Consider the following 26,533-nt stretch of genomic DNA (forward strand, 5'->3'; position numbering starts at 1 on the left):
GGCGGAGCCGAAGAAGCCGGCACTTCTTCCTTCCCCCTCCTCCCTAGACTTCCCCGCGAGCGGACGCGGTAGCGCCTCTGTCTCGCTTTTTCTTATTTTCTCCCCTTTCCCCTTCCTTTTTTTTTTTTCTTTTTTCCTTTTTCCCCCTTCCTCCCTTTCACCATTTCCCCTCGGAGGTGCATCCCCCGGGCAGGGGCAGAGCCGGTCTCACCCCCCGCCTCTCCCCGGCCCCCGCCGCCCTATGGCGAAAGGGAGCCCCCTCCCCACCCGGGCACAAGTGGCGGTGGTTGGAGGAGCGGGACTGGCGGTGGCGGCCTCAGGTTCACAGTCGTCATGGAACTAATTCGCTGACCCCCCGGCTGCAGCCGTGCGTCCCGCTCCAGCGCCAGCGCCCGCGCCACCCGGCCCGGTTTCCCCTCTTCTGCCTCCTCAATCGGTCCGGTCCTCGTCCTGCGCGTCCCGCCGCCGCGCGCTGAGGAAAATGAGGTGGTAACGGGCTCCCGGATGACCCCGCGTCACCACTGTGAGGCCTACAGCTCTGCCTGGGAGGAGGAGGAGGAGGAGGAGGAGGAAGAGGAGGAGGAGAAGGTGAGCGAGCGGGGGCGGGGGGCTCGACGCGTCCCCGCGACCCGCGCGCGCCGCCCAAAGGGAAGCGCCGGAGCCGCGCGCTCCAAGGCCCGCCCCCCGCATCTGCCCCCTGCGCATCCTCCTCTGAGGGGAACCTTCCTGCCGCCTGCGCGCCCCCGCCACCAGTACAGCAACGCACCTGCCCAGTTTGAAACGGCTCTGCTGAGTTCCCTTTCGGTCCAGTTTTTCTGTCTGCGACTAACTTTTTTGTGGGAACAGCAGATCGAGCCTGTATCCTACACAAAGAAGGGGACACACTCCCACCCTTAGACGTCAGCGCGCCTGCGGGAGCTACAGGAAGATGATTTGCTTGGCCAAACGGAGGGAATGCCACATGAATGGGGTGAACCGCCAGTGCTGCGGGGACTCGGTGAAGGGGAACGTTATCCAGGGGTGGGGGAAATTGGAGGGGAGGGGAGATTTGAGTTGCAATCTGACGGGCAGATTTAAAAAGAGCGAAATTTTGTAAAGAGGGCAGAAGGGCCTCTGCTGAGCTCGAGGTTCCATTGCAGATCATTCTGGCAGGAGTTAGAATTGGGTAGCAGAATAGTGGAAGGGATCTCTTGGGAGGTAGGATGAAATCAGACTGAAGATTTCTGAATGCCAAGCTCAACAGCCTTTATTCTGTTAAGGCTGGGGAGTGGGGAGACACTCAACGTTTGAGGAGCAGAGTGTGACCCTATGATGTTAATAGTACCTGTTGAACCATATCTGACAGGTATTGTTCTAAGTGGTCTGCAGCTCATTGAATCCTGCACGTAGTTCAGGAGTCTCGTTGTACAGATGAGGAAAACAGGCTTCACAAAAGAAAGTAATTTCTTCCTTGGATAACACAGAATCTGCTGGCCAGAATTCAAACCCTAGCAATGTGTGACTATGCTATATGTATAGTCTTTGTCCCAAAAATGTATTTGTTGAAAAGATTAACAATAGTGTTACCTGCTTCCTAGCTTTTCCAGGTCATTTGGTGGCAGATGAAATAGAAGGGAATGGACAGGATTTAGATTCTCTAATCTGGGACCACATGGGTGAGACATTCTGAGCTTCTAGACTAGGAAAACTTTCTTAAATACTGGTAAAGAGCAGTTAGTAGAATCAGCGAGTGTTGGGAAGGTGCAGTAGAGGTGATTTGTAATTACAGTTAATTGACTTGATGGGGCAGTGTGACATTCCAGTAGGTTAGAATGGAACTCCAGAATGTTTCTTGGTCAAGATTGGAAGCTAAGAGTGTATGTACATGTTTTATTCTGATTTTATAATACTTTCAAAATGAAAAATATTAACTTTTCTGTGCATGTTTCTTCATTTTTTAAACGGGCTTAATAATAATACCAACTTCATAAGGTTGTATGAGGATTAAATGAGTTAACATGGCATAGCACTCTGAACAATACCTGGCCAAGTAGTAAACACTCATTGCTTTCATTTGTTAAGCACTTAAGTGTAAGCTATTATTATTATTTATTAGGCCTAGTGTTAACTCAGACTATTTGCCATCTACAAATAATTATCACTGAGCAATTAAATGGAAAAGTAGAGTTATGTCCAAGTACAAATGTAGGAAGGCAGGGTACCATTCTCTGATTGATGTAAATGACAGCTCTGTAGGAAGGGAAGTGTGAGCTAGAGAAGACATTTCAAGTTGAAAGAACAGTGTATGGAAAGGCATAGAGATTGGAAAAGAGCAGCCTGTTTTGGAATTACAAGTATCTGTAGTTCATTGTTAGCTTAGGGGCATAAATTTAGTCAAGGAGGTAATATTAGAACATGAGGTTAATAAATCCATCTTACTTGGAAGAGGAACTTAAGATCCAGAAGTCAACACCAGTACAGAATTATTAAAAGGGTTGGTGTTATGACGATAAATGTAGTAATTTCATATTAATGAAGGTTTTTCTGTTGTATACCTAGCACTTCAGCACTTCCTCAGATGAGCAGAAAGCTGTCTATGTAGATTTATAATATAGTTTATGCTGTACAGTAAGGATTTTATAAGCTTCACTCAGACATTAAGCTATTTGATAAACAAGCAGAAGTAGCAATTGCAAGGATGAGAGGAGAAATGTGAAACTATCATAGTTAGGAGTGTGTGAAATTTGCCAACCAAAATACAGTATTTTTGTTTTTAGTTCCTAAAGACTCTTCTGTCTGTGCATTCAAAATTCTGGCTGTAATCAACAATTGGCATAAAATAACAAGATACGACTATAACTTTCTATTTAAAACAGTAAAATTATATTTTAAGTGTTTGTATTTTATTCATTAGCAGGATTCATTATTCATCTAACTTAAATATTCTGTTTTATACATTAGAAAATAGGCTTGTGTTCTGTCAATAAAAGAAGTAAAACTCAAGCCAGTGCTTTCTCCAGTGTGTCATATTATGTGTCTTATTAGAAACATAAAAAAAGAATGTAAAAAATACTCTGATAATATAATCATTTGTCATTCCTCCCCACCCCATATATACATATGTGTGTGTGTATAAGTTGCATACATTATGGCCCTTTCTAAATTGCTTAGTGTGTATTTCCTAAGAATAGGGATAGTCTCTTACAGAATCACAGTAAAGTTATCAACTTTAGTAAATTTAACATTGATGCATTTACTCTAACCTATCCTTTGTCCATGTTCCCCTTATGTCAATCGACCTGTTTAATGACCTTTATAGCATTTATCTCCCTCCAGGATCCAGTCTAGGGTCAGATATTGCACTTTCATTTTTCTCTAGCCTCATTTAATCTGGAATATCCCCACAGGTGTTCTCTCTCCTTTTTGTCTTTCACTTGCATTATTTATATCTCAACTTTTAAAATTTAAGACAGTTTGAACTTTTGCCTATGCTACATTTCCCTAGTGTGAGCAAAAAATGATTCCTTTTTTTTCTTCTGTTGATATGGTACATTATATTAATTGATTTCTGAATGTTAAACCATCTTTACATTCCCAGGCTAAATCACATTTGGCTATGTTGTATAATTCTTTTTATGTTGCAGGATTCAATTTGCTAGTATTTTGTTGAGTTCTGTGTCTATATTTAGAAGAGATATTGAGCATAGTTTTCTAGTGCTGTTGCTTTGTTTGGTTTTGGTAGCAGGTTACTAACTGGCCATGAGTTGAGAAGTGTTGAGAAGTGTTCCTCCTCTTTACTCTTTGGAAGTTTGTGAAGAATTTGTATTACTTTTTCTGTAAATTTTGCAGTGAAGCAAGCCATTTGGGCATAGGCTTTTCTTTGATAATAGTTTGTGTACGAATTCAAATTCAATCTTTTTAGTTATATGGGTTATTCAGCTTTTCTGTTTCTTAAGTCAGTTTTGGTAGTTTGTGGTTCTAGGTATTTGTCTATTTCATCTCAGTTGTCCAATTTATTTGTATACAGTTCATAAAATTCCTTTATAATCCCTTTTGTTTCTGTAATGTAGGTAGTCATGTTCCCTCTTTATTCCTGATTTTAGTAGTTTAGCCTCTGTTTTTTTCTTGGTCAGTGTAGCTAATGGTTTGATAATTTTGTTGATATTTTCAAAGAACCAACTTGTGGTTTTATAGGTTTTTCTGTATTTTTTTATTCTCTGTTAATCTCCTCTCTAATATTTTTTTCTTCTGGCTTGCTTTGGGTAGAGTTTGCTCTACTTTTTCCAGTGTCTTCAGGTAGAACATTAAGGCATTGATTTGAACTCTTTTTTTAATATAAGCATTTACAGGTTTTAATTTCTCTCTAAACACTGCTTTCATTGCATCCAGTACGTTTTGGTATGTTAGGTTGTATTTTTCATTCATCTCAAAGTAAAATTTCTCATTGCTCTTGTGATTTTTTCTTTGACCCAGATTTCTTTGTTTTGAACAAGTTGATAAAGGATCTAAATATTTGAAAGTCTGCTAAGGACCTTAATTGTAGGAGATTGGAGAACAGGAATCCTTTAAACCTGAGATTACTCTTCTTTACATGATTGTATCCTATATGTCCTTGTGTTCCCCCTAAAAGTAATCTTCAAAGAAAACCTTGCAGGGAAAGAGTCATCACTTGGGGCAGCCAGCCATTGGAGTCTGTTGAGAAGGCTGGAATCCTGGTGAGCTACCTTGGGTGTAGCTAGCTAATGCAGTGAGATAGAGATAATTAGTGAAATAATGTTGAAGTACTGACAAAAAAAGTTAATAAATTACAGACTAAAGTTAGGTTTAGAAGAACTTAGAATATATGAAGTTCAGTTTCCATCCAATATAGGTGTTTCTTCTAAATATCTCTTGACAGATGGTCATCTATTTTATACTTCATTTCTAAGGTTATTATTCATTTCTAAGGTTAATATTTATATCTGCTTTAGGTGAAATTATAGTGAGTCTGTTCATTTAATTGTGGAGAATCTGAGAAAAGTACCAAGGCAACAAAATTGGAATCTTAGAACATCTCAGCAGAATATAACAGTAGATGAAATCTAATAAGATAACTTTTTTTTTTTTTTTTAAGAAAATACATTTAAGGTCCTAAACAAGAATGTATGAAAGACATCAAAACCCCACACACAGTTGGGTGGGACAGGTGGAGGGAGCGTTTGCCTAAGAGTGTAACTTAGAAAGTCTTAAGAGTTTTTCAGTTGACCATAGATTCTACCTGAATTGATAGTGTTGTGTGGTCTCCAAAAATATAGCTAATGATCTTAGACTCCGTTAATAGTTAAACTGGTGCTAATTTAGAACAGCAAAAATTGTGTCATATGAGGAACCTTGAACAGTTTTTCAGCTATAGAAAAGACGAATTGGTGTTATCATTAGCAGCCTTCAAACATTTGAAGGATTGGCTTGCTAAAGATAGATTAAATTTGGGTTTGTTTTGTTTTCTTCTGTTTTGGGTTGTTTTTGTTTTGAGCCCCAAAGGTTGAAAGGAACCTTTGGTTGAGTCCCTATTTCATCAGGATACTGTGCTGTGAGCACAGTGAGTGATAGATAAAAAGATGACATTGGTAGATGTGACCACAAAGGAATTTATAGGAGGAGAGATAGTGGGCAGCTGCTTTCAGGAGGGAGAGAAATCACACCAGATTAGAGAATCAAGAGTTGGAAGAAATTATTAATACCTGAAATGGGCCCGTCAGGGTAGTTATTATTTTTTTCCCCTCTGTAAGTTATTTACCTTTTTTCTGCTTAGTACGTAAAGTACACTGTGCTCATAGAAAATTGGCAAAAACTCAGAAGTTTAAAGAAGCAAAAAAAAAAATCATAATCCAGTTAACTAGAGGTAGTCTGCAGTAGATCGAGTAGCAAGTAGGTGAAGTATGTGAAGTAATAGTACAGGAAAGAAGAGAAGTAGCTAGAGTTGGGGGATGTGGAAATTGAAAAAGAGGTTTGTTATTTTTTTACCAAATTTTACATTTTTATCAAAAATTTGGAACTTTGCACATGTTAATTCTAGACATTTAATTTTTTTTTTAAGCCCATGAATCTGAAGCACGTATACATGCAGGTATGCAGTTGAGAACGTGAAATAGTTATATGAGGTTTATAATGAAAAACAGTATTCCCCTGCTGCAGGCCTTCCTTACCCTTTTCTCACTCCCTAGAGGTTAACTACTCTCAGCTCTTAACCTGTTTCTCTTGTTATTCAAGATCATATTTTCAAATAACTTGCTTTACTGTTTTTTTTTTTTTTTTATGTTTTAGTTTTAGGTACTAATTATGATTTTCCTACTATGAACGTAAAGGTGCTCTCATTCTGCGGTCTCCCAACACCCTTCATGGTCCCAATATTTGTTGAAATCCCTATTTAGTATTTTCATTATTATTGCTATGTAAATACTGTGGTTTTTATATTTACCTTCTTGCATAATTTTTCTGAAGTTAATTACCTTTTCAGTTGCTTAGCTTTCATCAAATCTAGTTAAGTCTTTTGACATTTTACATAAGTTTGATCCAATTTTCTGCACATAGTCGTAACCCTCAAATCTGTAATTTCCTTTTTTTAAAACTCAGAGATCTCTCTCTTGGACTCGCAGTTGCCTTTCACAGATGTAGACTGTGGTTTTTAGACCTGTGCTCCTTTTAAAGTGCTGGTCACCTTACTTTTGAGTTTTCTTATCACGCTGTTCAATAGAACTTCTGCGTTGATTCCGATATTCCTCTTCTGCACTGTCCAATGCAATGTCCACCAGCTACACGCAGCTGCTGAGCACTTGCAATGGAGCTGTTGTGACTGAGTTATATTTTAACTTTATTCAATTCTCATATAAATGGCCACATGTGAGGCTAGTGGACAGACACTGTATTGGAAGCTCATTTCAAGATGCTTTCATACTGTTTATGCTTTTTGTACATATTTTTGAACCATGAGAATGTATTAATGAAAAAAACAAATAAAACTTTTAAAATGGAAAAAAGATGATTTCATACTTAGGGGGATGGTTTCATACTGATTAAGTGGGAACAGGTAGGATTTAATATAATTGATGTAACTTTAATGAAGAAAAAGGTTAACAGCCCATACTGATTAGATTTTAAGGGGAATATTTGGGACAACTACTTCTAAGAATTCCTAGTATAAACAACTCATGACTTAAAAATTTTTTATATAATAATGTCTTGATCAGAGTCCAAATAGTCTATCAGTTATATGGCCGTGTTTTTATTCTCTTTATAACTGAGTTTTAAATTTAAAGTGAGAATGTTTTAGATAACTTATTGTAACATTTTAATATGTATTTTAAAGAGCTATAAAATCCTATACTGCCTTGTAACATTCTTATTTTGTTTTATGAATTGCTTAATAAGAACCAACATATTTATGCATTGTGACACTTATTCTATAATTAAATAAAGAGCATTGTTTTATATTTGATTTTGTAGGTAGCTACATCAAGCTGGGAGGCAGGCAGATCCAAAGGATATCATGAAGTTTCCAGGGCCTTTGGAAAACCAGAGGTTTTATTTCCTGTTGGAAATGGCAATCTCTAGGGAAGCCCAGATGTGGAAGGTAAATGTGCCGAAAATGCCCACAAACCAGGTAATGATTTTTCTCTTCACTTTAGATAGACGACTTTTATTAGAAATAAGTGTGTACTACTGTAATATATAGTTGTATCTTGATAGGTACTGGAGAAACATACCATGGAAGGCATGCTGTATTCTTTGTTAGAGAAACATCTTGTTTTCTGAAACTAGGAATGAACTGTTATTGTTTGCTTGTTTTTTGTTTGTTTGTTTTCTACGTTACAGCTTTAGGAAAATAAATATCTATTGTCTTTCCTCATAATCCAGTACTAACAATAGTAAGTCACTTTTATTTCTACATACATCATGGTCTTTAGGGAACACAAATTGCTCTATCTTTCTTGAATATCTATAAGGAGTTTAAACTACTAAGGTAATGCCAATGTTGGAAGCTTCTAGGAAGATACCCAACTGACCTCTTAATTACTATTGGTCATATGCCTTTCAGGAATTTTTATACTTCTATTATATCATTTATTTTTTACAAATAACTATGAGGTTTATTCACTCCAAAAGCTTACTGTATAAGATGTCTTACACATATTTTTATCCCTATTATCTAGCACTGTGCTTGGGATAAAGAATGTGGCCAAGAAATTTTTGATATGTGTAAGTGAATGAATAGCAAATATCTAAGTTCCTCCTGTGCTGGTTTAGGTTAACCTTTGTTCATAGGTTATTGCTTTTACTAACTCTAGCCTGCTTCTTTCATTCTTGCCCACAAGCTGAAAAATGTTTTCCATTTACTGTTACTTATTTGTCATTTAGCAAATTGAGGATTCGTTAACTTGAATGAATAGCTTTTATGCGAGGAGCGTTTATGTGTGCTGTTACACTTAGTATCACACTTTATCCTTTGAAATAGACAATAGTCCCAATTTGCTCAACACTAGCTAATAAATACCCAGTAGAGTTATACTTTGGGCCTGAGGCAGTTTTCTTCCCATTATTCTTTGTTTTCCATTTTTTATTTTCATGTGCTTGTGTAATTTTTAGTATACTTAGGGATTCAGTTGTTCAGTCAGTACATATTTATTACGTATCTGCTACATTCCATACACTATTCTAGGCATTGGGGAAAACAGAAAAACAGAAATTCCTGTCTTTATGTTCCAACATTCTAGTAAGCCGCAAAGCTTTATTACAGCTGCCCTTAAGAACCATTCCTTTCCTCCTCCTCCTGAGTCGGCATGTAACCAACAATGACGTATTTTTGCAGCATGGTCTTTGAAGGTGATATTCTAAGAAGTTTGTAGTATGTTATTGCTATATTGTCATTTAATCTGTCCTGTTTCTATAGGTGATTTAACAAATATTACTGAGGTAATACCAGAAAACAGAACAGTATCAACTTCTAAGAGGGATATACTTAAGGATTTGCCTTTAGAAGCCATACTTAATTCTTGTGAAATGTGGGTGGGCTTGGCCTGGTGGGGTAGGAGATAATAAGATAGGGATGGGACTAAAGAGCTATAGGGGCTTGAGCTTTTTGCTAGCGTAACCCCCTGGACACTTCTGTATTCTAGTTCTAATTCCTTTGTTTTCTTCTGCCATTCTCAGGGACTGGCTTCTCTACCTCTCTTTCCACTATTGCTTCTAACCATTTCCTTTCTTCTTGATTCTTTGCGGAAGAGAAACACAGTCTTGCCTCTAAACTATACACGTATCTTTTCCAACTTTTCTAATTTTTTTTTCATTATTTGCTTCTGTTGTTTGTGTAATTTGCTGTCTTCAGTTCTAGAATTTTCCTTTGTATTTTTTTATAGGTTTCATTACTGTAGTGAAGTTCTTCATGTTTTTATTTTTCTTCTTTTCCTGTATTTTCTTGTATATTAAGTCTTTTTCTGATAACTCAAAGATCTAGACCTTTTTGTCCCCCTCCGTTTTTTCTCTTGATTTCAGTCATTTCGGTTTTTTCTCATGTCATACCTGCTAATTATTGATTGGATGCTGGACATTATGGAAAATTGTAGAGGCTCTAGAGCAGGGGTGTCAAAACTGCGGCCCGCGATCCATTGTTAATTGGCTCGCAGCAAATTCCAAAAATGTATTTAGTTTACTTAAATAAACCAGGTGAGGCAATACGTACTTCACCTCGAGTGAGTGGCCCGGCTGTTTGTATATTTTACCACATATGGCCCTTGGTAAAAAACATTGAAAAAAGTTTGGACACCCTGCTCTCGAGTTACCTTTCCGCAGGAAGGTTCAGTGTTCCCTCTAGTGGGCAAACTGAGTAGGATATTAATATCTAATCCAGTGAGGGATTGTGCTGATTGGAGGCTGGTTTGCAGTTGGGTATGACTTCATCTACCTTTGGCTTGCCTCAACTCCTAGATTGTAGCCAAGGATTCCAGCTGAGAGCCTGGAGTCCTCACTAGGACCCCTTGTTCCTGAAAGGCGCTGAACTCATTCTTGCTTTTCAGAGGTTTTCTGCTTAGCTTCTTAGATCCGTATCCTTCCCAACCTCAAAATTTCACTCAGAAAATGTGTAAGGGGAAAATCTACTGAGTGTCACATTCATTCAGATCTCTGACCCTAATCCTCCCTACTAGGTTCTTGACTCCTCAAGTCTCCAAATTTTGTCTCTAGCCTTGTAAGACTCCCAAAAGCCCGTATTCAGCCTCTTGCCATACTCACAGGATGGGCAAATGCCCTGAAAGAAAAGCTGCTGCAGAATGTGGACTCATCTATTCTTGTCACCTCCTCTCCGGAATCTAGGCTCCTTAAGGTCTGGTTGTCCTAGCGGTTCTGGTGCCTTTAACACAGGTTTTGATTTTTGTTGTTGTTAATAGTTATTCTAGTTGTTTTCAGCTGGAGTGTAGGTTTGCTGCTACCTACTCCATCATAGCCAAAAGCAGAAATGTAATTTAAGAAAAAAAATGTTGAACTTAACAGGTGTGACAAGAGATCTGTGGGGACACAGGAAGGTACTTAGCCTAACTTGAGTTATCAGGGAAAGTATCTGGTGGGGAGTGACCACTGAAATAATGAAGGATACGTAATAAGGCAGGTAAAAGAGAGGGAAGTGTATTCCAATCAGAGGGAACAGTATGAGCAAAGGAACAGTGACGTAAAATAGCATGGTAGGAGCAAGGAAGAACCATAAATACAAGTACTACTCTTCCAGTATGAATTTCAGGGCCAAAAGTGATGAAGGTGAGTGATGGTGGCGTTAGGTCGTAGAGGGACTTATGCCGCGCCTGGGGGATTGTACTTCCTCTGTCAGGTGATGGTGAACATTGTAGTGTTTAAAGTTGGAGAAGATTTATCTTTTAATGATCAAAGTAATAGCATTTAGCGTATAAAACCTGGGGTTTTCTATGTTGAGTCAATTCTGTTCGGGAATAGTTGTTAATGAACTTAATGAAGCATCCTAACCCTAGCTGAGCAGTCCATTATAAGAGAAAGCAGATCCCCTGACTAGGACATACAATACTGCCGGCGTTAGCAGGCGGGTAGGCGGTAGGCCACCTGGCCTCCCTCCCTGCCGTCCTCCTGAAGGGCATTGCTTAGGCACAGAATTCAACTTTCATAAATCTATTCTGAAAATATTACTGCTTTTTTAGTACATGTTTGAATTGATTTGAAAAAGTGATCTTAGAATCATTATCAGTTTACTAAGAGTGAGTCTTCTCAAACTATTAGCTTGTGCATGTTTTTTGTTGTTGTTATTGTTAGTTTTGGCTCCTGATGGTAATACTAGCCACGCAGGAATGCTTTCTTGTCCCTATTCTCAAATTTTAACATCAGGTATATTAAAGTTCAAAGATATTGTTATGATCTCTTTCGTAACTATTGAATTGGTTTAAAAGAATTATTTACATGTAATATTTCATAAATTTGTTTTTTCTGGCATTATTAGAGCATCACGTATTTTTAGAGGTGGAAAAAGACAAGACTAACATCTGAGTACCTTTTGTATTCTGTTTGCGATTTACATAATTTACATCATTTAGTTATAACTATGATATGGAAATCTCTATATAACTCTATTCCCTTGTGTCATATACACTTATAGCACATTACGCCCATCTTTTGTGACACTTCTTACAATCCTATGTTTATGTTTTTGTTTAATGTGAGACACCAAATAGTCACATTATGTAATGCAATCTGTCATTTAGGGGTGTTTGTGTTCTATACCCATCTGACCTAAAGGTGGAATTAATGGTGTTCTTGTTCCTCATTGCTGCTCTAGATCATTGTTCTCTTGCCTCCCGGAAAGCCTCTCTAGTTTCATTAGATTATATCACCATTTACCTCTCCTTTTGTGAATTTATTTTCTTGTCATTGATTTGTTTGGATGGCTTAGTTAACATTTTTCTTACTTGTTTTGGCATTTTAGATATAAACTCATCTTGGTAGGAATTTTATTTCTCTTGAATGCTTAACTTTCTTCATCTAGAAGTTTTGTGACTGCCTTCACTTGGGGCCTTTAGAGACCCTTAGTCAAGAACTAGATCTTAAAGTAGCAGCACAGGGCTGTATGGAAAATGGGATATTGTAGAACCAATGGCCATGCTAACTAACAGCTGCTTTACCCAGGGCCTACCTGTAGGGCTGTGTCGGCTGCCTCTCACCTTCCTGGAGAGGCCATAGCTTCAAGTAGCAGTGTTTTACTGCCTTTTTCAGACTCTTTGTAGAGGGAGAATCCAACTCCTGGCTGTAGTAGCCTAACTCCAGTTTCCTCTGTCATGCTGAACAACGGTCTCTGCTGGACATAAATTTCCCTGCTACCCTCTGCTCCCAGAACCTGTTAGACTCACAACTTCAGTCCCATGAGCCTCTCTGTGTTTCTTTTTGATTTGTGCAATTGTATCACTGAGTTTCAGAGTATGGTTTCTAGCATCTTTTCCACCCACCTTAGTTTTAGTTGGAAGTTGGAGGAGTTTAACAATAGGTTATTTATTGCTTCCAGGTTGATACCATTCCTATCCTTCAGAGTAAAGTTCAGACTCAAAAATGTGGTTCTTTCCTTGCTGTGCAAAATACTATTCCTTCCCCTTTTTCACTTTAAGATTCAAGTTAGTTGCTGTCTCCTCTAAGCTTTCACTCTACTCCCAGCACTGGGCCAAGTGCTCTTTCAGGGTATATCCCGAGCGCCCGGTGCATACCTCTGTTTTAACATTTCCCGTAGTTCTTTTCACATTTTCTGATTGTTTGCCTCACCATGAGACTTTAAGTTTTGAAGTTTAAACGGGGAGTTTTCATTCATCGTATTCCCAGGACCTGTCATATGACAGACACTTAATGTTTATTAATGTGAACTGAATTAAATGTTGATTGCCAGATGTTTTCAGATTATTGTTCATAGTCTTAACACTAGCTTAATGGTGAGATGTTAATATAAGAGGTTGTAAACCATCTTTAGCTCATTTTCTTGTCAGTATTTCTTGTGCAGTATTCTAGGGTCAGTCTTTATTTGACAAAAGGAACTGACCAGAAGGTGAATGTGAGATGTAAAAATTATATGTGTGAGTAGTTGGTTTGGCCAATATAAAGAAACACTACCTTGTTGTGCCAAAGCTAAAAAGTGACAGAGGACTTGGGATAAGATAAGAAGACAAATTAGCCCATGGAACGGCAGAGATTATAATGAGCAAGTCATATATTCCTCACAACATTAAAGAAATCCAAAAGGAAGGAGAGAAGAAATTCCAACTGAAATACCTGTTTGAGGAGATACATTGTCAAGATATACAGCCCTTCATGCTTTACTATCTCTTAATGCCCCCCTCTGTGATAGGAACTAGTAATAATTTCATAAAGTTGATCCTGACTGATCAGGAAAAAGGTTTAAGCTATGGTCTCTATTTTCTAAAGAATGGTGTAAGTCATATATTTTTTTAAGTTTTCCATAAATGGTTTTGAGTGCAGACCTTGGATTAAACCTTTACTTGTTTAGAGCCTTCACTGAAAATATTCTTCCACTGCTCAGAGTAATTTCTGTACTTTGTTGTGTTTACCTGGCTGAAGTACTGGTAGTACTCATACGGCTCTGTTTCATTTACTATTAGTAGATTAAGTATTATTAGGTTTGTTTTGTTTTATTTTTATAGTGCCTGCAAAACTCAAGAGTAAAGGTATCTGGATCATCATTGCTTTAAAGTGTGTACTTTCTGAAAATTAAGCCTCCACTCAGCAGTTAAAAATAATATGTAGGAAGATTAAGACAACAATAACGTTTTATGTTTGTGTAATAATCTCTCCAGTGGTTAAGTTAGTTCAGATGAATTTTCCCTTTCAGTATTCTTTAAATGTGTAATTTGTCTTTTGTTTATTCCTGTTGACTTTAGTTTTGTTTTTAATGGGCTTTCATTTTGTTATCATAGTCCATTTATATTTCCTAAGATTGTTTAATGGCTGTTTGCTGCCTTAGAAAGTCACAATATTTTCTTATTCTCAAGAATTAGGAGAACTTAATTCCAAAATTACTATCAGTTGATAACAGTGTAACGTAAACTTTAAAATGTTATATTCCCTGAACACCTCAATTTAATTAAAGTATAAATAAATGGTGAGATGACATAGTGAAGGTTTTATTTGGTAAAGAATGAGAATATTGGATATTGATATTAAATGCTACAACCAGTACATAAAGTTTTATCTTCATATATCTCATTTGATATGTTTTGAATAAACATTAAAACATTTTTTTAACATATGAATATGTATTCCATAGCATTTACTAACCTTTTATAAGAGAGAGTTCTAAACATATTCTTGATGATAACTTGAAACTTTACTTGTTCTCTTTTAATTTTATCTTTCAATTGTTCCTTTACAGAATGTTTCTCCGTCCCAAAGAGATGAAGTAATTCAGTGGCTGGCCAAACTCAAGTATCAGTTCAACCTTTACCCAGAAACATTTGCTCTGGCTAGCAGTCTTTTGGACAGGTTTTTAGCTACTGTAAAGGTAAATATTTCAGGATACACTTAAACATAACCTCTTGTGTGAGGGTTTATGTGCTAAACCAGGTGCCCTTAGTAAACATTCTATAAGATGGAAAGAAGTGGAAAATCTTCGTGGACATGATATATGTACCTACGAGAAGACATGATGTCTTCAACTGCTTCAAATCTTCAGAAATGTTTCTAATTGTAGTCTGTTATTTATTTTTTTGCTACAGGTATTCATAACTTTATATTTAACCTGTAAAGTTTTTTATCTGATTTTAGTACAAGCCATATAGCATTGTTTAGTCATCTTCTAGATGTGGACAGTCAGTCAGGCTAGAGAAGTATAAGCTATTGCACATTTTTCTCTGTCACTTCCTATTTATTGAATATTGTGTGGTTTTCTGGAGAATGTGTAAATACTTTCTAGAGATATACATTTGGAGTATAACAAGATGAACTGAACTGTCATAAACTAACTGGTATGTTTTTGTTGAATGGTAGCATACAAATATGTGAATAAGTTTTATATTATTCCTGTTGGTATATTGATGGTTGTATTATGCAAAATGAGTCACAGTAGACCCTCAACAGATTTCAAACAGAAAGTCAGCATTTATTTAATGGCAAGGCATGAAAAAGTAGAAAAGCAATTCAGTTGTCATTTTGTACACCTAGGAATATGTGAACTGGGAGAACTATGGCTCTGCTCTTTGTTATTCAGTATAAAAAATAGAAGCCATAGAATTTGGATAGCTGTTCAGTTACCTTTTTATGTTTCAAACTTCTACTTTTAAGAGACCTAAAGAGCCCTTCATTATAATGATGCTGATTGCCTGAAATCTGGGTTATTTGAGATGCCCACTTTTATCTCTGTCAAGTCCCTCCCCTCCTCTCCAGCCCCCTACGACAGCTAGCCTTCCTTTCACAGAGAAAGATAAAGATGCGTTTAAGGTCAGTCCTTCTCTTGGGTTATTGTTCAAAAATTATTAATGAACTTATTGTAGCTTCTATCAAAAAAGATTGTTACTTACCTTAATATTAAACATTTTAAACAGATTTGGGCAAGTTTCTAAAACAATTAGAGAATTTAGCCAAGTATAATCTCATTTTTTCATATTTCTTAATGGGTCCTGTCATGTTATTAGCATCAGATACTCTTACTTAGGCATAGTCTATATTGAAACACAGAATGTAGTCATAGTTTAAATAAAGACACTTCAAGAGGACCATGAAAGAGCTCCAACAGTGAATGGAGCCTCACTCCTAACTGCACAATAAAGTGCTATGAAGCTCTTTCAAAGTGTTGACTCTGAGCCCTGTCCCAGACCCAATGAATCTGAATCTCTAGGAGGTGAAATCTGGGCGTCTGTATTTAAAGAATACATCCTGATGTATATTCAGGACTGAGAACTACTGTTTATTTTTTTAAAAAAACATCGCACACTTGCTATTTGGATTCTTTTTACTAAATTTATTGTGCCCCTGGTTTAGGGGTTGCATTGCCTACCCAAAGTTGTTAACTCTTGGGCTCTGTTCTTTGTAATGAAATCTGATTACCTCTGGATTTTGGGTTTGATGTGTTGTATTCCTGGGGAAATAAGGGAGCCTAGAAAACTAGCTTAGCAACAAGTCTGACTCACTTCCTAGATTACTTGTGTGGTGTCCCTTAACTTCTGAGACTTTTCTCAGCTGTAAAAGGAAGACATAATAGACATGACAATATTTATGGAAGTACTTTCTAAACTGTAATGTTTTTATTAGCATTAATGGTTATTTTAAAATTAATAGTCTTGAGCCAGCTTTTATTATCTAATACAAATAGAGGATTGTAAATATTCCTAGACAGTGTGCCACTTACACTGCGGCAATGGTCCTTGGCATGTTTACTAAATAAGTTAATTAATCAAGGCTGTACTGTAGTTATCAGAAGGCTTCTCCAGTTTCACAGGAATTAATGTAATATTTAAATAGAAAATACATGTTGAAACAGGTTTTCTTTGTGTTATATAACTTAACCTCTGTGTCACTCAATATAATTGGACTAAATTGTTCTGATTATTTAAAACTGGATGCTGATGCTGGATTGGCAAACCCTTATTCTATCAATAAGGTAGAAAGTGGGCCAGTCTTATTGTAGATAAAGAAAAACAGGTAAATAAATTCAAACCCTCCTGTTGGTGTCAAACTCAAGAACTTTTTTCTCCATTAATTGATTCTGTATATATTTAGGAGCATTTTGTTTTTACCATGGAACTTTAATAAATAATTTTTTTGTGTGTGGGACACTTAATTAGAAAGTTTCTACTCATCTACTTTCATCCTATAATTTTTAAATCATTTTAGATATATTAATAACCTTTTTATATCTCTTCTTTCTGTTTAATTCCACTAATACCTAGTATGTTAATCTTACTGATACAATACGTAAAGGGAATAAAACTAGCTTAAAAATAAAAAATACACATACACACACATATATTTTTTATTTGGGGGATTTTATTTATTAAATTAAAAATTGTTTTCTAGAATCAAGCTCTTCTCTGCTGGATAGAAATGATCTTTGGCTACTTAGCATTGGTTGAACTTCCAGTAATGGAATGATCCTAGTATTTCCATAGAATATAGTTAGGGTTGTAAAGTTAAAAGTTAGCTCTGATCTTAGAAAGCAATGGGTGGGAATCTGATTAATTGAATTCTGTTGAATGTATGCATACTTGTGTCATCTGCATATCTGGTTTTTCAAAATAAACTTTTAACTTTTTGAAGAATCACTGAAGTTGCTTTTTCCCCCTCTTCAAAATTTTAGGCCCACCCGAAATACTTGAGTTGTATTGCAATCAGCTGTTTTTTCCTAGCCGCCAAGACTGTGGAGGAGGATGAGGTAAATATTTCCTTTAAAGATTAGTTATGTCTCTTTTTTGAGAATTTCTCTCCATTTATTAATTTGCTTTTTGTTTACCAAAACAAAAATTAAAAATGAGTTTATTTTTTTCTGTGCTTTCATCCCTGCCCCATTATCCTTTGCTTTGGATAGAGAATTCCAGTACTGAAGGTGTTGGCAAGAGACAGTTTCTGTGGATGTTCTTCATCTGAAATTCTGAGGATGGAGAGAATTATTCTGGATAAATTGAATTGGGATCTTCACACAGCCACACCATTGGATTTTCTTCACATTGTAAATATACCTGAAGTCTTATTTGAAAAGTAGTCCTTTTCACCAAATACACAAATTTGTTCCTTATTTCCTAACTTGGAAAGTAGATTGCCTGCTCATTTGTTTTGTTCCGATTTTTAGGAAAAGGGAAATTATTGCAATTAGCCAAGGAAAAATTAGAAATTAGGATATATGTCAAATCACTGAAGCTAAAATTGCAAACTTAAAAATTGAGTAATACCTGAGGTTACATCAATTTCTATACATACTTTATGTAAACATATAAGTAAAACCAGAATGATCTTGAGATTTTTTTCCCTCCCTCCAGTTCCATGCCATTGCAGTGTCAACTAGGCCTCAGTTACTGTTTAGTCTGCACAAAGCGAGCCCATCTCAACATTTGGCAGTCCTCACCAAGCAACTACTTCACTGTATGGCCTGCAACCAACTTCTGCAATTCAAAGGATCCATGCTGGCTCTGGCCATGGTTAGTTTGGAAATGGAGAAACTCATTCCTGATTGGCTTCCTTTTACAATTGAACTGCTTCAGAAAGCACAGGTAGGTGTCAGTTTAATTAGTGTTCATTTTAAGTGTATCTCTTATTAGATACATAGGATTCACCAGATAGTTATAAAATTATGACACATTTCTAATCTTGCAATGGCAAACTTTTTAAGAGTAAAGAGTAAAGTAAATGTACACTTTAAATTTACAGGCTAGTCGTCCTTTCTCTTGTAAAGCTTAGATATTTTCTTGATTCTTTCCAACCCTTTTATATTACTTAAAACCTTTAAGAATCTAGAAAAATTAGTATGATTCTCAATAATATATTCGTTAGTTTTGTATGAACAAACTTCCTAGCTACATATGTAGGTTTCATTATAGTACTTCTATACTTCACTCATTTTGTGGAAGATAAGTCAAAAACACAAATTGCAAGAAGTTACTTTTCAGATAAGCAATCATTTAGTGTTGACTAGAAAGTGAAGTATTTGTATCAGAATTTGGCAAGTAGAAGCTATCTTTCTGAAAGAGGTTTTGTCCTGGTAGTTCCTATAGTTGCCTGAGATTAGTCCATAACTTGTATTTGCAAATTGATGTAAAATGTTATGGGTCAGTTGGATTTTTATCAACTATCTATATAAAATGTAAGGGTTTAGAGGAGAAAATTCTCATTCACATGGAAAGTTAGTAATGATATTATATGTTAGCAACTACTTTGAGAGCATTCTTGTTGGTTCTATTCTTGTCACCAAATAGAACTTAAAAGTTTAAATCTGCAAACTGTACGCTGCAAACTGAATCCATAGAAGATTTATGGATTTACTTTCCCTTTATCTGTCTCTGTTTATTCTCATTTGTCAGTAGTGATTCTGATTTGTTTCATTGGATTTTAGAGAAAAGGCTTAAATTCTGAGCTTAAAAACAGTTTGTAATATAAAAAGACCTAATTTTAGCAAAGAGCTGCAGTTTGAATAAATAAAACTTAGAATACTATGAAAGAAAAATGAGAATAATACTTGAATTTGGTGTTTTGTAAGATAGTTATAATTGATGATCTTATAGATGCGACCTATAATAGTTAGTAGACATACAAGAAGTACCTTAGTGCTATACCTCTCAGCTCTGAGAATTTCAGACCCTGGTTTGTAAGCAGAAAAGGACTGAGAGACTTTTTCTAAAAAGGATAATGATCAGGGCAATATATTAGTTTCCCCGAAAATAAGACTTAGCTGGACAATCAGCTCTAATGCGTCTTTTGGAGCAAAAACTACTATAAGGCCCGGTCTTGTATTATATAAGACCCGGTCTTATATATATGACCAGGCCTTACCGGTCTTATATATATAAGACCGGGCCTTATATTAATTTTTGCCCCAAAAGACGCATTAGAGCTGATTGTCCGGCTAGGTCTCCCCCCCCCCTTTCTTCCACTCCCCCACCCCCACTCCGGTTCAAGCCGTTGTTTCTCTCTGTAGTTGTGTAGGACACAGCTCCCTGGCCCATGCTGGTATTATGAGCCTTGCGCTCCCCCCGGCTGAGGTAGTCGGTCACCAGTCGTCGGTTGGCTGCTCACAGCAGCTCATGGCAGCTCTCACCAGTTGCCGGCCACTCATGGTAGCCCACGGCAGCACACAGCAGCTCACGCCAGCCTCCAGCTGCTCACGGCAGCCCAGCTCCAGAGAGAGCCATTGTTCACGATCTTAGCTGTAGAAGGCGCAGCTCACTGGCCCATATGGGAATCAAACTGGTGACCTTGGCATTAGGAGCACAGCGCTCCAACCACCTGAGCCACCGGGCCGGCCCTGGCTAGGTCTTATTTTCAGGGAAACACGGTAGATGGAGCCCCATCCCTCTTCTCTGTGCTTTATTCCACTGTTTTTAGCATGGTTCAGTTTCTTTTACATCCCTGGGACATATGACATTAATGTAACACAGTCATTTCTCCTTTGTAAGGGATATATGTTCTTTTAATAGCATATCTTAGATTGAAATAATTGAGAGGTGTTTCTTTCCATTGAAATAAGTGCTGTAATGAAAATAAATCCTAGGAGATAGTTGCTAGTATTGTTTTGCCTACCTAGAGTCTTGGAAAATGAAGTTGAGTATTAATCATTACATTACATTAGACCGGAAGTGGGGGAAGGGACATTAATAGAAAACTTCCTACATTATGTTTTTCATTTTCTTATTGGTACAGATGACATATCTCTAAATGCCTCCTGACTTGGTCTGTGCCTGTTCCCTTGTTATATGAAGTATCACTGTTACAGAGAAAGGACAGACCGAAGCGTCAGTAATAAGAATGTTGTAAATAGCGTGTGTATTCTGTAGCTTTGAGGGCTTGTTCTCTATAGAAGAACGCGGGAGAACCTGCTCATCTCTCGTAAGTCTCCTGGTGCTAGAAGAAAGAAGTGTTCACTAAGAAGAAAACGTTCACTGAAACGTGTTTCTCCCTTTACTGAAGGAGTATCACACACTTGGAATTTGAAGGAATCTTAGAAATCATTGAATTCAACTCCTTTATTTTATACCTGCAGTCCAGGGAACTCGAGGCTTTCCCAGAGACACACAGGACTACTTAGCAGTAAAGAAAACAGAAGAGAACCAGTGCTTTTTCCATACCAACTTTAAAGCTGCTAGTCAGTGTTTTTTGGAGTTTCTTTTAAAACTAGAACCCTCCCTCACCCCCGACAAAACCTTGTACACACACAATCCCAGAATACAAAGTAGAAAAACATTAGTGAAATACTTGGGGCAGAGTCCTGCTCAACATGGCCTCTTTCCTTCCATAAGCTGTTTGGACATAGTTTGAAAACCACTGTTCCATTCTCTTAAATAATATGTAAATAATTATATTCAGAAACATTTATTGAGAAATCTATGATCTAGGCACCAGGATACAGTAATTGTAAAAAAAAAAAGGTCTCTGCCCCATGTAGTATTCCAGTTATAATGGGGAAGATAGTTAAAAACAAGGAAGTTTACAAAACTAGAGATTTTTGGTCTTAGCAGTTTTCTAAACCTCCTGGGTTTCTGATTCTGTGAGGGGGCCACAGTCACTAGCTCTGCCTCTGTGCCCTCTGGACTTCAAAAGACAGGACAGTGAGTGTCCCCTGGTTTGAAAGGTAACGTCCTCTTGTCCTTCCTAGTTGCCCACCCCCCCCCAACCCTGCTTGGCCTTGTGCTGCCTGTTGGCCACGACTCTGGGTCAGCTAAACCTTTTCCTCTCCTTACCCCTTCTCTCATTGCTCTACTTCCGTGGCTGTACTCATGGCCTCCTCCTTTTGACGGCTGTGGCCACCCTGATAACCTCAGGATGCTAGCCCTGCCCAGATGAGTGCGGTAGTCTCGCTAGTCACTAGCCAGGCAGTGGTCACATTTGATGATCCCTGCTGTGGTGTAACTTAAAATTAGAGTAGGGAGTTAGAGAAGCAGCCCTGCTCACCAGGGTCTCCCAGTTCTTCTTGAAGGTGCCTAAGGTCAGACTACTGAGGTAGGTTTCTCAGTGCTTCATGCTGTCCAGTGAACCTGGGTCCATCTGAACCTATCACTTATGTCATGTTATTCTGTTCCCCCTTCCCATCAGTAACCTATTTGAATGTCTTCCTTTTAAACGTTCAGTGTTTAATCTCCAGTGCCTCTCTAGCTCTGTCATTTTTCACTAGTCCTCACCTCTAAAATACTAACTCCCTATTTACTTACTTTTTTCACAGAGAAAGATTATAGTGACATAAATAGGCTTTTACTTGAAATGCATGCCTTTTGCCCCCAGGATTCGGCTGTGGTATTATGCCTTATGACCAAGGCATTAGAATATTTGTGGTGATACTTTGTTTTTCTAGGTCACTAAGTATCATTCATTTGCTAAAGAACAGTTTATTAAATTAGGTACTTTTTAGAAATAATTTTAATAGCCTTCTGTAGTTGCCTAAAATAATAGCCTTCTTTTCACTTCCCAGTTTCTGTCTTTCATTTCTGTTATCTCTTTTGTAGGCTTTTTGAAGTGTACTGGCTAGGGTATCAATCGTCTTAACTGTGAAGCCCTATCCCTCTTCTGTGTGCTTTGTTCCACTGTTTTCTTGAGTTACAAGAATGAATATATTTAGAGATAAAAATAATTTTGTGACCAAATGTGTTTTTGCAGAGCATGTTGTTTTCCTTTGGTATTGCAGATAGTCATGCTGTGTGCTGCAGGTTATATACGTGTGAATAAGACTTGGTTAAGAAATGTTCAAAACTGCTTATGAAATACACAAGACGAGAAAGTGATCCCTGTATAGTTAAACAGTCAAGATAGGCTTCCTGGAGGGTGGTGGCAGTTAGCCCAACCGGGAATGAATAGTTAATACAACTTCAATAAGTAGAAAAAGGGTGAGCGAGGATAAAGTAGAAAGGGCAAGGATTGTACAGAATAGAGAGCAGGCCAGTTTGGCAGGAATGTGGAGCACAAATTGAGATACGCTAGAGAGAAGGCTGGAAACGGTGGTGGGGTCACATTGTGGAGCCTTATTATCAAGGTTAGCTAGCTTCGGGCTGGTAGGCATTGGGGTGCCACTGAGAAATTTGAATAAGGGAGAAATCTATGTCGCTAGAGTAAGAGTATTTTGACTGCAGCTATAATTACAGGGAGAGGAGAACAGCGAGACTAGAATAATTAGACTCTTTACCAGAGGTAAGATTTTAAAGGCCTTCCATGTACAGTCATTATGCTAGAAACCTAAGGAATAAAAATGAATGTGAAATAATCCTACCTCTTAGGATCTTGTAGTCTATAATGGAAAAGCTAAATGTTTAAATAGATTGTTCTAATATAACGTGGTAAGTTTGATGACCAGTTCATATAGAAACAGATGACCCTGGACTTTGGGTGTGTAGGAGTGAAGGGTGGCTTTAGAAAGGATGGATACCTGAACTAGTCTAAAGGACAACATGGAATTAGTGTAACCCCAAAATTAAGCAAAAACATTTCTTAGTATTGTGAAGCCTGCTGTCTTCTACAAAAACGATTTACCAAAAGTTCTCATTTTCCGTTTTATTCTAAAGGCCAGACAGCCTTCCCTATCCCTTATTTAAATTTTTTCTTGCCTCTGGCTTCTTCCTTAAATTCTTAGTGAAGTTTGTGTTTATCTGTACTTTGGTCTTCACTGAAGAGACTAGAAGAGGCAAAATATGTGGGTTGAAGGTCCTCCTATACAGGGGGACTAGACTGAACAAAAGCAAACGTTGGACATATACATAGCAGTGAACAGAAGAGTTTCTGCCTGCATGAGGATGTTCAGCATGCAAATGCAAATACAGAATTCAAGTTCCAAAGAGATTTACATTAGAAATACAGATTTGGACATAACTCCTAAGGCTGGAGGAATAGATGAGTTTGAGGTAGGAGATAGGGGGTGGATAAAAAGAAACGGGGCACCGGGAGGGAAAATGGCCAGCAGATGACAGCGCAGCCCACATTAATCATCCCTTCTCCCCTTCCCAGATGGATAGCTCCCAGTTGATCCACTGTCGGGAGCTTGTGGCACATCACCTTTCTACTCTGCAGTCTTCCCTGCCTCTAAATTCCGTTTATGTCTACCGTCCCCTCAAGCACACCTTGGTGACCTGTGACAAAGGAGTGTTCAGATTACATCCCTCCTCTGTCCCAGGCCCAGATTTCTCCAAGGACAACAGCAAACCAGAAGTGCCAGTCAGAAGTACAGCAGCCTTCTGTCATCATCTCCCAGCTGCCAGTGGGTGCAAACACACCTCTGCTAAACGCAAAGTAGAGGAAATGGAAGTGGATGACTTCTATGATGGAATCAAACGGCTCTATAACGAAGATAATGCTTCAGAAAATGTGGGTTCTGTGTGTGGCACTGATTTATCAAGGCAGGAGGGGCATGCTTCCCCGTGTCCACCTTTGCAGCCTGTGTCTGTCATGTAGCTTCAGGTGTCACTACTCTGCGATGGGAACGTGGAAAACCAGGGAAGGCTGTATAAAGGTATATACCTTACGGGCTGATGTGAAGTGAGCCAGGAATAAAAAAACCAATTACTTGTGTGGCTAATTATAATTCAATGTTATTTAAGCATTTAAAGACCAAAAGAGTGTAAAATTCAAAAGATCCAACAATTTTTTTAAAGTAAAAAATTTTTTTTATATTTTTCAGTTCCACCCTTCTCTGCTAAAATGTAATGTAGATTGCCCCCAAGTCAAAAATTCATTCAGTGCTTTTTTAAAAAAAACAAAAAACTCCCAAAATTCTTAGCTAGCAAACCCAATCCCCAGTGTCCTGACTTAATTTTCCTCTTGCTTTTGCTTCTTCATTGAATACTTAAATGAATTTTATGCATGTCGATCTATAGCCTGACTTCCACTGATTAGGAAACCCTTGAAATTATTTTTTAGCAATTTAGTGAACATATTATTTCAGTTTGACAGCCATGTTTTAATCCATGATTCAAATTCAAATTAATCTGAAAGGGTACTTCAAAATTGCCCCATATGAATTAGAGGTGGTTAATATAAAAAGGACTCACATTACCACGTTGATTTTTGTGTTTGTCTTATTTCAGTATCTAGAGTTTGGAAACAAAATTGTTTTTATCTTAAACTGAAGCTTAAAAGTGTCATGTAATTAGGACACTCAGATTTGTTGAAAGCATTTTTGACATTTATACTAAAATTTGTGATAAAGTTAATATATCCAGGTGCTCACCAAAGAAACACGTAACAAGTAAAATTTGATTTTTTTATTTTTTGGGTAACTGCTCAGCTCCTTTTCACACTATAATCAGTAGGAGGGCCGGTCTAGATGTTAGGGCAGCTCTGTGATCTGGGTCTCTAACATGTAATAACTGAATTCAGTGCCCTCGTTTTATGTTAAGCTATTAGGATTTTCTCGATAAAAGTCATTCCCTCTGTCTCCCGAGCCTGTCTGTATTTCTCTTACTGACTTCTGGATCCTGAGCTTCCTGTGCAGTCTGAATAAGGTATTGCAATCAGAACCAACCATGTGCTAATGATAAAAGCCTCTGGTAGCAATAAACGTTGTCCTTAACTGTTGTGTGTCTCATTTTTTCCTGCTTGTGAAGAGGTGCAAGTTCCTGATTGCTTAGGCACTGCAGTTTAAACTGGGGGAAATGATAAAAATCCTAAGAACGTGCTTTACAGAAAATAAAACATGAAGACAAAGGAATGGAATTAAATGTGAGGGGTGCAGGTTTTGACATGAGGATTTTTCCTTTATTTTCTCACTGGTGGACTGTGGACCTTCCAAACAGTAAATTCTCATCTAAATGGAACTGTGTGTGAGGGCAGGCACAGACCCCCATCTAGGTAACTTAGCATTTTTAACTTACTGATTTCGTTCCGCTGTAACGGAGTATTCTCAGGTCAGCTTTCTTGAAATTCTTGGTAGGGTTGGCTCCCTTTACCTGCTTACAACCTTACAATCCAATCAAAAAGAAAACCTTTACTTACATATAAGTGAAGAGAAGATAAAAGAATGAACTGTTTTACAGTGAAGGTAGTAGCAAGAGACTAGCTTTGTAGACACACATTTAAAAGTCCCGCTTACCCTAATCTTCCTCTGGTTCTGTTTCTTAATTCTCAGTTGTGGGAGCTTCAGGGAGTCCATATGTTCATTTCCATAAAGTAAATGGCACTTGATTCCCACCCATTTATCAGATGAGTAACAGTTATGTGAAAAGCTAATGATACAATTGAGTTTAGGGCCAGAATACTTCATTTGTAGTTCAGGAGCTACAGAATGAACAGACGTTAGGACAGGGATTTGAATTCCTTGATCTTGAGGTTTTTCTGAATTTACCGGTTGGTAACATAGTGTTCTTTTCATGGGAAACTGAATTGAGGTGGTTGGGCTGCTAGCAAGCCTGCCTCAGTAAAGCTCACTTAACGCATAGTTCGGTGACGTGATAGCACTTTGGGAGACCAGACCTGAGCACTGCCCCGGGGCCTGAGCTACCTGGGGCTCTTGGAGAACTTTGGCTCTGAGGGGCCTGAACTCATGGGGCTGAAACAGAGAAAGCGCAGTTAATTCTTGAACAGTGCACACCTTTTCATGATTATGTGCCTGCTCTTCAGTTAGATCCTGCTTTGCCTGAAACTATTCTCAGTAGCCTGTCCCAAGTTACTTGACTTAAATCTTGGCACACATCACAAACTATTCAAGGTTTAGAAATTTGACTTTCAAGGATCCCAATTGTTCCTGCTGGTGGTTAGAAAACCTGTCATTCCATGAAGCGCCCCACAAACGCAAGGGCATAAATTATCCTAATCATTCAACAGAAAAGGTGACCGTGCATGTGCTGAATCTTGAAGATTAGACTAAAAGCTAAATACTTCATTCTCTGCAAGATTGGTA

The 26,533-nt window shown here is 37.8% G+C and overlaps 2 protein-coding genes across 3 annotated transcripts in view; one reads left to right on the plus strand and one right to left on the minus strand.

Moving 5' to 3' along the window:
- SEPTIN11 (septin 11) overlaps window positions 1-26,533 on the minus strand; it is a 153,123-nt gene that overhangs the window by 37,423 nt on the left and 89,167 nt on the right. The gene's annotated exons all lie outside the window — the stretch shown is intronic.
- Window positions 26-25,207, plus strand: CCNI (cyclin I). Of its 2 annotated transcripts, XM_019720337.2 has the most exons (7): window positions 27-588; window positions 7,462-7,618; window positions 14,393-14,521; window positions 17,312-17,386; window positions 17,540-17,680; window positions 17,988-18,218; window positions 23,647-25,207. In XM_019720337.2, exons 2-7 carry the CDS (start codon window positions 7,505-7,507, stop codon window positions 24,088-24,090), a joined length of 1,134 nt encoding a protein of 377 aa, XP_019575896.1. In that variant the 5' UTR covers window positions 27-588; window positions 7,462-7,504; the 3' UTR covers window positions 24,091-25,207. The 2 variants fall into 2 exon arrangements, with proteins under 2 accessions (XP_074180529.1, XP_019575896.1); XM_074324428.1 differs by lacking the exon at window positions 7,462-7,618 and having other exon boundaries at window positions 26-588.

Source organism: Rhinolophus sinicus, linkage group LG02, assembly GCF_036562045.2.
Source record: "Rhinolophus sinicus isolate RSC01 linkage group LG02, ASM3656204v1, whole genome shotgun sequence".
In the NCBI taxonomy this organism is placed as follows: Eukaryota; Metazoa; Chordata; class Mammalia; order Chiroptera; family Rhinolophidae; genus Rhinolophus; species Rhinolophus sinicus.